The following is a 10710-nucleotide window of genomic DNA, read 5'->3' as shown; positions in this document are numbered from 1 at the left end:
TGTGTGTGTGTGTGTGTGTGTGTGTGTGCATAGCCATTTTCTCTCTCCCCGCATGCCCAAATATTGAACTTTTAACGTTTTAGCAGACAACCAAGCACAATTCTAGGAAGCGGGTGCGAGCTGCGTTCAAGAGCAGCGAGGCGAGGCCGGTTGCTAGGCTGGCTGGAACGGAATGGTTTCGCCATGGTAACGGCTGGCAGGGGGGACGAGGGAAGGAAGGCGTTCGGGCGAGCCGGGGGTGGGGGGGTGGGGGTGGGGGGGGTCGGCGGTCTCTATTCTGACCGTCTCCTCATTAAGAGACGCTGCGAGGATTTAAAGCGAGGATTTATCTCCGCCGTAAACCAACGCGGAGGTGTGTGTGTGTGTGTGTGTGTGTGTGTGTGTGTGTCTGTCCGGCGGCTGGTGTGTGTTTGGTGTTTGGTCCATAAATTGAAATGAACACGGCCGTGCACCGTGCAGAAGTGGTAAAAAAAAAAAAGACAAAGAGAAAGTGGTGAAAGAGGCGAAGAAAGAGAGGCGGGGTGAGGCGCGGCGGCTGGCACTTACGGAGCGGAAAGCGGCGGCCACCAAGTTAGCCGGGAACAAATTCCTGGAGAGTGAAAAAGAAAAGAAAAGAAGGGAGAGAAAAAAGAAGTTACATTCACAAAAAAATTTGAATCATCCTATTGAAAAATCATCATTTAAGTCTCTTCTCAAACCCATTTGTCATCATTTGACTTGCATGTTTTATACCGTTTTTTCCTGTTTCTGTACATTTCTTTTGAAAAGTATCATAAAGTTTGTTATTATTATTATGTTCATTATGATTATTTTCAAGGCCAATGATAAGTGCTGAGACAACATTCCAAGTCCCCCCTGACAAAACGGACCAGCGGCCAAACACAAGCCTCCAGGCCTTCAAAACAGTGTGATGAAGCCTTCGGAGTGGCAAATTGTTTACAGGGATAGCTTTGCCATCACACGCTGACTGCACTCTGGCTCCGGTCCCAGGATCTTCCACCAGGACCGCTGTCCCCAAATCTCCCTGACAGAGCAGCTGTGCTGGCGCTGACCCCTCCGCCTGGTTCATCATTTACTAAAACAAACCGGCCAGCTCTCAGCCAGGATGATGAATTCCCTTTTTTTTTTTTGGTTCCTTGATTTTTCTCTGTTTTTCACAGAGATTGATGTCTCGGTGACACTTTACGATAAGGGTCACGAAGTTAAGGGTTAGTTAAAGCTTAATAAGGGTTAGTAAATGCTTAATTAACGGTTAACTAATGTGTAATTTACTAATGGTGTTCACGTTAACTAAGGTATTAATTTATACATTATTTAATAGTTTATAAAGATGACTATTAAATCATGTATAAATTAGTACCTTAGTTAACGTTAAGCATTAACTAACCCTTAACTTGGTGACCCTTACTGTAAAGTGTTACCGATTTTCAAGAAACATACGTAAAAATGACAGAAAATAGTCCATATAATCCAGTCACTCGATCCCCAGCAGTCAGTCAGCAAACTTATAGGGAGATACACTATCACAAGCAATCACCAACAACAAAGCTGTTAGTGGTTTTCATTATATGGCCTGATTCATAAATAAAAAAAAATTCAATATCATTAATTCAATATAACTGATGTAGTCAGGTTTATTTTTGGAAATTCAGGTGAGCAACCAGGTATTAATCCACTATATGCAGTGATTTTTAGCTGTAGACAGTCTCCCACCACCTTCACTTCCTATGGAAACAGAAAAAGTAGTCCCTGCATGAGTTAGTTTAAAACAGTATATGTGTATAATATTTTGTGTAAATTTGAACAATATCCTACACAAGACTGCCAGACCTAGCTGCATACAATTACTTACAAGTTATACTTTTGGCAGAGATAAAGCTAGTGGCCTACTATCACTCGACATTTGCTAAAGTGTTAGCATGGAGCCTCCTATCACTCAACATAGTGTATGCTAAAGTGTTAGCATGGAGCCTACTATCACTCAACATAGTGTATGCTAATACGTTAGCATGGAGCCTACTATCACTCAACATAGTGTATGCTAATACGTTAGCATGGAGCCTACTATCACTCAACATAGTGTATGCTAATATGTTAGCATGGAGCACTGTAGCCAGTGGTCTACCGGGGACATGTGCATGAGTTTGGTGCTGTTCTCTTCACTTAGCTAACAGATAAATTGACCAACAGGACAATCAATCTCCCAAAACACTTATATTTTTGTATTCCTTTAAAGGGATATGTGGAAGACTGAAAGGAGGAAGCCTAAAAGGTTTGTGACTCCATGTACAACCGCAAAAAAACAAAATCAGGATTCTGTGTTTGCATTTTGTGGCAGTGACGTATGGAGGCTCAGTAGCCGGGGTGGAGAACTGCCCTCTGTCCTTTGGGTGCCAACGTTTTCCTTTTGGGAGAACATTTCCAAAGGGATGTTGGAACCTCCGTCTCCTCGGCTGCTAGAAATCTAATCTGGGAAGTGCGATTTTATCACTTTGGCTCGGTGAAGATGGAGAAGGATGAGTTTGATTCAGACAGAGTTACAGTGTCATTGCCTGATTGACTAACCACAGATGTTATAATAACTGATAGATCATGTTGTTGAGTGTTGACAACATTGTGAAGCAAGAGCTGTGTCCAGTGATCCCTCAGGTCAGGTTCCAGCAACTATTATTAACAAGGTACATGAGTGAAAGATTCATTTGGACTCCACTCCACCATGCATGAGTGCTATCAGCATGTTCATATCTTCAGGGTCTGTCTCTCCCTATAAACCCAAAGGTGTGTGTGTGTGTGTGTGTGTGTGTGTGTGTGTGTGTGTGTGTGTAATAGGAGTATTATTTGCCTAGGCTGCAGAACCTGTGGAGTGTGTATTAAAGGCCCTCTATTGTAGGAATTCAAATTTTCCTCCACTTATACACATACATGATCAAAGATATTTAATGCAGATGTTGTGAAAGTTATTGCATTTGCAAAAAATCCATCCTGTTTTTACAGGACTGGCTCGTAAACTGGCCTGATCCTTCCAATCAGGCCAGTTTGCAGCATTTGAACTGGAACGCCTCCAATCAGCAGGTTTACCTCATTTGAATTAGAGGAGCTGCTGCTGTCAGCCAATCAGGGCCCAGTAACATAAAGAATAGTCTTCAAATTCATTCAATTTAACTAATTCAATTCAACTTATTGAAGTTGATGGGAATGGCATCCATGCCATGAACGTGAAGAGGGAGCATTATTTTTTATTGACTTTTATTGACATTAAGTCAAGCTCATATCAGCTTGCTCATTGGCCAATGAAGGCTGCCAGTAGTTAGATACAGAGAGAAAGCCAATGCAGAAAGTCATGGTTTGCAGTGGCATGAAAGAAATAATTTGACATGTTTGTCTTACTTGCATTTGCAGCCAGTTGTCAATGTGTTAGACAGGGTTTGCAGACATATTAATGTTAACGTTAGCAAAACAATGTACCAATATTATAGTCAAACACTATGATGCTCCCTAATATGCCACTATATTTGCACACTGTGTTCAACATTTCTTTGGCCACAATGAAAATAAACTCAGAAATAATGTAATTTGGGATTTTTTTTTTTTTTTTTTCAGTCAAGTCAGCGGTATTTTTACTGAATGAAATGGATTCGCCTCTACATTCTAGCCATGGAAATGGAGTATTTGATCAAATTCAGCTTTGGAAGGAGTGTATTAATCACTATGCATAGCAATATAGGCTGTGAGAAATTGGAACAAATCCCTTCAGGATTCCCACTGGAGCTTGGTACATTGTGTTCTTTACTGCTACTATTACTGCATGGTGAAACAACTGTAAACGGGGGTCTTTTATTTTGAAATAAGACAAAGGCCTTGTTCTTTTGTTTTTATGAGTGGGGGGACAAGCCTCTGTGCTACCTCAGCAGCTATGGAAGTGTGTTGATCTTTTCCCCTGACAGTCTGTAGTATGAGTAATAAATACATAAGGCATAATGGAAGCCTTGCCTCTTCTATGTATTTGTATGCGTTTGTTGTAACTTCATCCTCTCTGGAATGCATGTTCCTGCTTTCATTCAGGGGGCTCCCACTACATGGTGCAAAGAAACACAAAGGTTCCTCATATCTATTCCCATGGCCGGACCACAGTCAAGCAATTCAGTCCATAACCTCCTGACTCCTATGAATTCTGCCTTCAGTCCGACTCTGGCAAACTTTTGGCACCGGTCGGCAAATCTGTCAACTCCACCAGCCGCTTTGGCAGGTAGCCCACCGTGTCTTCAATCAGGCCTTTCTATTCTGAAAAGAAAAAAGACTTCGGCTGCTGAGAAATTAAATGATCTGGTGAAATTTGCGTTGCTAAAAAAAAAAAAAAAAGTTTCATCCCCTGCTTTTATCTGTGGAGGTGGTCAAGGCAAACAGCTCCGCTCCGATCACATGACAGGAGTGAGGATCTGGATTAACCCTGAAGCCCGAGCGTGGTTTTCCCACACGGCCTGTTAAGCCCCTCTCGGCGGACTGATTTTTCAAAGCCGCGCAATTACATAACTCGCTCGATTTCCTCATTAATCGAAGCCAAACCATAACGCATAATCCTTTTAATTCAATTGGCCAACATGGCAGCAGAGGCTGGGTTCAGATTATTATTCCAACTGCACCATGAAGTGCTGCTTTCTTTTCAGAAGCCAAATATTGACTAGACACATAATCTACTGATAAGATAATACATTCAGCTATGTACACACACACGTCATACCAATGGTAAAACATGTTTATCTGAAAGTTCCACAATCCTTTTTTTTCCATAATCTGCATGATTTTACGGAAATTAATCCATAATTTGTTGATGAAATGTTTTCCTTTACAGTAAGCGAATCATCTGTTCCTCGCAATTTTTTTTAAATACTCTAATGCTGTTCTCTGAAATATTCTAATACTCTAATACTGTTCCTGAATATAATATTGTTGCTGAAAACCTTGTATCTCCAAAATGTCAACTTTTCGGAAAGATTCTTCTCAACCCAAGCATGTAATCCTGCAATTAAGTGAAAACATGAAAATCACCAAAATTGGAGTTATAAGGTTTTCACATTTGCCAATTTTGGTGACATCATATCTGACATTTTTACATGTTTGTTGCTGTGTGATAGAAGTATTCATGAACACCACAAACCACAATTTACCTCAAAATAAACTGCAAACATGTTAACTGTTCTCCACATTGACTCTATTCATCACCAATTCTTATATTTCTAGAGAACAGGATTAGGGCCACATGTGAAAAATGTATTTGAGTTCTGAGTTTAAAGTCAGAATTGTGAGTTCTGACTTTATTTTCAGAAATCTGACTTTAAACTCATAACTCAAATAAATGATTCACATGTGGCCCTAATCCTCTTCCATATATTTCTCACTATTCGATATTGCAAAATCATAGTTTAGACACCTGTGTGAACTATTTTGAGTGCATGGACCCTTGTTTGACCCTTGAGTGAAATTCCTTTCTGTTCTCACTTTGTTGCAAAAACATGTGGCAATTTGTAGCTTATACAAGCGCTTTAATGACAGCATTGCATGTGTCTTAAAATCGATTGACAAAGAAAGTAAGCTGATTTTCCACTTTATTTTATCTGCTGCTGTCGACACCTAAAACTAGGGTTAGACCGATATATTGATTGCCGATATTGGCCTTTTATCAAAAATTGGATATCAGCCAGTCAGTGTGGTCCACCTCTGATATGATGGAGCTTCCTCCCTCACCACAGCTAGTCAATATGTTTTTATTATTATTATATCAGATGTCTGACCAGAGGACTCATCCCAGTGTGGTGTGGGAGGATTTGACTCAACAGTCTGTAAAAGCTGCAGTGAAACCTGCCTCACTCTGCCTTAAGGAGCTGCTGACCCACCTAGAGGAAGTTCACTAGCTTTCAATGGAGAGTTTTAGTGTCCCATGATGGACTGAATGCTATTTCAGAGGCTTTTCCACCCTGAAAATACAATACAATTTTGGAGAAAACACTGCATACTTTTTTTTAGGTATGAAAATGGCCAAATTTAAAGATACTATATATTGGCACAAAATATTGGCAATTGTCAGCTTCAATCCAAAAATATCAGTATCAGCCTTCAAAAAACATATCAGTCGAGCCCTATTGACAATATGAATATGTGCGTCAATCCATGTTTTTATAAATGCATCAAAAACCAAGGAAAAAAGCATTGGTATTGGCAAAAAAATATACATATATATCAGTCTAACAATTCCTGAAACACTGATGCTCGCCAGCTCTCCAAGTTATATTTGAGCATCTGGTCAGTCCCAAGTTAAGCAAACACAAAGTGTCAAACCTGGGCTATACTGGGAAATGAAAGCTGGGTGAATATCAGTCCACCTGCTATCGTGATAAGGGAAAAGTGCTGACGGCGGCAGAAAGACGGTGCAGTTTGTTCTACACAGAGTCGGTGGGGTTTATCCCTCCACCACTCCCCCTTCCCCAAAACACATCTCCTCTCTTTCAACAGCTGTCCGCTTTCCCTCAGGCTGACTGTGGGAACTTATTATTAGGGTTCCACTGATATGTGATAGGTGGAAACTGCCGATAGCTGTTATTTTATGCCGATATTCTATATCTTAACCGTTTTCATGGCCGCGAATCCCCCAAAATAGCAAGTATTCACTGTTTTGAGAGAGGAACCTGTATCATATCAGAGGTAGGCCACACTGACTGGACCAGGTCTGAGTTTTCATCAAAGGCCAATATCTGCCTGACTGATATATCCGTCTAATCCTATTTATCATCTCATGACTCATGATAAGATGCGGGAAGGGTAAAGGAGAATAATGACCAGAAACTTCTTTTTTTCCCCCTCAGTACTCTTGTTGAAGACACACAGGCACGCTATACAAGGGGTTCCCAAACTATTTCATGTCAAGAACCCCAGACACTCTTCAGACCACTGACCCCCCCCATTTGGTTTGATTCCAAATCTGTGATCAGAATCAGTGGACTATTCCTCATTTTGCTGGGAACCCCCTGTAACCGTCCCAAGGACCCCCCGGAGGTCCCTGGACCCCAGTTTGGGAACCACTGACATGCAAAATACATAAATATATATATGTAGTATATATGTGATGTAGTATGTATATGACATTTATATGATGCTATGTAAAGCCCTTTGAGACATGCTTGTGATAAAGGACTATATAAATAAAACAAGACAAGACTAAACAATTGTGATTCCTGCATAAAACCTCAATAGCCTATACATGTGTATATATTACAAGTACATTAATATATCATTCTGAGGTGACATATGTTGTTTTCATATAAGAGTATGCTTTTCATGTTATTATAGTATATATATTTCAGAGGAAATGGAATTGAATGCACGAACACAGCACATTTGTCTATGGGACAAGAAGTCCTGTAATGTGTGACAACATGCCCTGACCTGGGGTAAGTTGCCACAAGGTGTCAAGTGCCATTTCATCAGTAATAATCAGTAAATGTGTGCCAACATGCCCCTGTCTCCCCTACACATTGCTCTGACATATAGCCTTCCCACATCCTCAAATAGTGCATAGTAAACAATGTGTGTGTGTGTGTGTGTGTGTGTGTGTGTGTGTGTGTGTGTGTGTGTGTGTGTGTGTGTAATCTTGACCGACTACCCTGTCCTACAACACTGTGTTCCCCTAAGCATGTGTGTCAAAGCGCTCATGTGTGTAACTAACCTATATTCCCATTGCGCCCCGGGAGAGGCGCGCCATACCACACTTCCCTTCAAAGATCTCATATTCTGACAGAGCACGTGTCTGTTTTTTTTTAACTCCCCCGACACATTTAGAACTCTTCGAGGCGCTACTGTACCTGGCCAGATCCAAGAACGAGTCCGTGGTCTCCTTGTTGGTGCTGACGCTCTCCAGTCCCAGGTTGTTGCTGTTCAGCGCCCCCGCGCCCACGCCGGGCTTGATGATGAAGGCGAGCGCCACCCCGATGCCCGAGGCGATCAGCGTGGTCACCAGAAAGTAGGAGACCGCGATGCCCCCCAGCTTGCCCAGGGAGCGGGTGTCCAGGCTGGCGGCGCCGGAGATGAGGCTGCAGACGACCAGGGGCAGGATGACCATCTTCAGCATCCGCAGGAGCATCTCTCCCGGGAAGGCGAAGTAGGTCATCTGCGCCCGGGTCAGGTTCATGTTCCGGACCATCATCCCGAGCCCGACGCCCACCAGCACCCCGGACACCGTCATGATCACCAGCAGGTTCCTACTCAGGAACACCCGCAGCTTGTCCCCGAAGCTTTTCCGCGCGCTCTTCTCCAGGATGCGGTCGGTGGAGGCCGAGCTGGGCATGGCGTGCCCGTTGATCTCGCTCTTCTTCTCCATCCTTTATTTTTTTTCTCTCTCTCTCTCTCTCTCCAAGATCGGCGTGGGAAGAAATGTCGGGTCCGGGCAGGCAGCGTGGGTTGTGTGCGCACACTCACTGCCAACGCACGCTCTCTCCAATGTGCGTGCTGGGTCCGGTGTGAAGGCTGAGAGCGGAGCGGAGAAGGAGCCAATGGAGACAGAGCGAGCGGACAGGACATGCGCACAATCCCCGGCACTTTATATCAAGAGCAAATGATGCAACAGTGGGGGAGATTGCCAGGGTCTCACACAGTGGAATTGTAGTGTATGTGCCACAGCTGAATAAATACATGTAAGATATAAAAAGAAGGATTTTTAAAAAAATTCTATTTCTGTCCTTTCTGTCCGTACTTTTTACATGATGCCATGGGCCAGTGGTTCCCACACTGGGGTGCTGGGACCTCCAGGGGTCCTGCAGGGAGGTCCAGAGTGTCCCAAGCAAAATGAGGAATAGTTTAATTTCACTATTATTTAATTCACTAGAAATCATCCCCATGCAGAATGTAAAGGCCAAGTATTCCAATCCTAGGTTTCACTCTTCCCACAGTTCTACAGTTCAATACAAAACCAATGGCAGTAATGCCATATGGGACTAAATCCTATCAAATAGGGGTTTTTGACGTGAAAATGTTTGACAAATCGTGAATATCTAAACAAAAACTATTCTACTGATGCAATCATTGTATGTTGCTCTGGATACAAAAATGTCAATTTTTGTAGCCTATACACCCAGAAAAATTAGGGTTCTTCAAGAGTTCTTTAGTTCTTTAGGGTAGTGTTTCTATATAGAACTCTAAAAACCCTCTGATTGGTTAAAATAAAGAAAATAGCCCAATGTGGTTCTGAAAAAGTCCCCCTTTATTACTGGTTTGGAGCATTCCATGCATTCTTAAACAGTTCTTTGCAGCACCATAAAGATCCTGTGTAGAACCATGTGAGCATGGTGCTGTAGAGAACCTTTCTAAAACAGTTCTTCACATCATCAAAAAATGGTTCTGCTGTGATACAAGACTAAAGAACCATATAGAACCCTTTCTAGTGGACCCAGAGGTTGGAGTCACTAACTTTTTCCCCTTAACACACCTGCTTCCAGGCAAGTAGGCCAAGAACACCTTTACCACTGTCATTCACCAACAGGTTTAAACCTTTAATGCAGGGTCGTGCTAAACAGTGTGTTATGATGAAGAGGCTAACCTCAGTTTTTTCACAACCTCTTCAGGCCCATTTGATGTAGCCAGACGTCACCAAAATACTTTGTTCCCAAAATAACTGGTGCAGCTGCACAAGAGGAGAACCAATGGGCTTCAGTACAGTCAATGAGCTCACTGGTCTTTTCAGGACCCATAGGGTGGTAGTTGATGCAATGAAGGGGAAATATTGCCTTTAATTTAGCAGAAATCAATGAGCAATGAAATGCTTGGTGTTGAACTCTGGTTGACTTTGGACATATTCAAGTCCAACAGCTTTGTTTGTAGACTAGAATTGTCTATGTAAACAAAATACATGTAAGTAAAGTACTTATTAACATATGATTTGATATTATCAGAGCAGGGCTGGTCGTCAGCACCATGGCCAGCGCTCGGCGTCTCCTAGAGGGCGCTGTAGCTTGTTTTTTTTAGGTAATACCTTACATTCTGTGAGTAATGGAAGCTCTAAAAGACGGATAAATAGCCAACTTCCATGAGGTCAATGTGATTTTAGAAAGCAGAGTATAATAATAATACTCTTGATGAAGGTCCAGAGGGACCGAAATGTTAGTATGATCAATAAATTGTGATGCTGAGCAAGAGCAGTGTGCGGGATCTTCTTTTCTCAAGACTGAAGTGATACTTTCCAACGCACCTGCCAATATCTCCATGGAAAAAATAGAAAGCAGAATATACAAATACACACCCTGCTTTGTTGAGTTAAGTACTGATGTATAGCCAATTCATTTGTACCTCATTTTATATCATCACTCCTAGCTGCACCTCTGGCTATTAGCCACTAGATGGTAATCTAATAAAGCTATTCTACAAGTCTATCTACACAAAGCCACTAAACCACTACACAGAAAACTAATGGGTAACAGTAAATAAACTACTGGCTTCACTGCAAAGCTTTATTCATTGATAAGTTTTGTCAGTGAGTTTGAAAGAAGCTCATTGATTAATAGCAGGCTTGTTTTAACTTGAACAATGGATTGTATTTTTGTTGTTTTTATTTTTCTTCTTTAATTATTGTCACATTTTTTATCATGTAAAGCACCTTGTAACTGTTTTGCTCCATAAATAAACTTTTTTATAATTTTAATCAAATGATAAAAATGTAAGAATAATAAT

General features: G+C 41.8%; 1 protein-coding gene across 1 annotated transcript in view; it reads right to left on the bottom strand.

Annotated features, from left to right (window-relative positions):
* LOC139652075 (neutral amino acid transporter A-like) overlaps nucleotides 1-8368 on the bottom strand; it is a 20831-nt gene extending 12463 nt beyond the window's left edge. The window contains exons 1-2 of the mRNA XM_071529023.1: nucleotides 7854-8368; nucleotides 547-589 (exon numbers count right to left, since the gene is read on the bottom strand). Coding sequence (XP_071385124.1) covers nucleotides 547-589; nucleotides 7854-8368 — 558 coding nt within the window. The remainder of the gene's footprint in view (nucleotides 1-546; nucleotides 590-7853) is intronic.
* Between the last annotated feature and the right edge of the window lie 2342 nt (nucleotides 8369-10710).

The sequence above is a fragment of the Centroberyx affinis genome, unplaced genomic scaffold (assembly GCF_046629955.1).
Source record: "Centroberyx affinis isolate AG114_WGS23_722 - 3 ecotype Tasmania unplaced genomic scaffold, CSIRO-AGI_Caff_v1 ptg001755l_1, whole genome shotgun sequence".
NCBI lineage: Eukaryota > Metazoa > Chordata > Actinopteri > Beryciformes > Berycidae > Centroberyx > Centroberyx affinis.
Note: the sequence above shows the minus strand (reverse complement) of the source record. Positions and strands in the feature narration are given on the sequence as shown.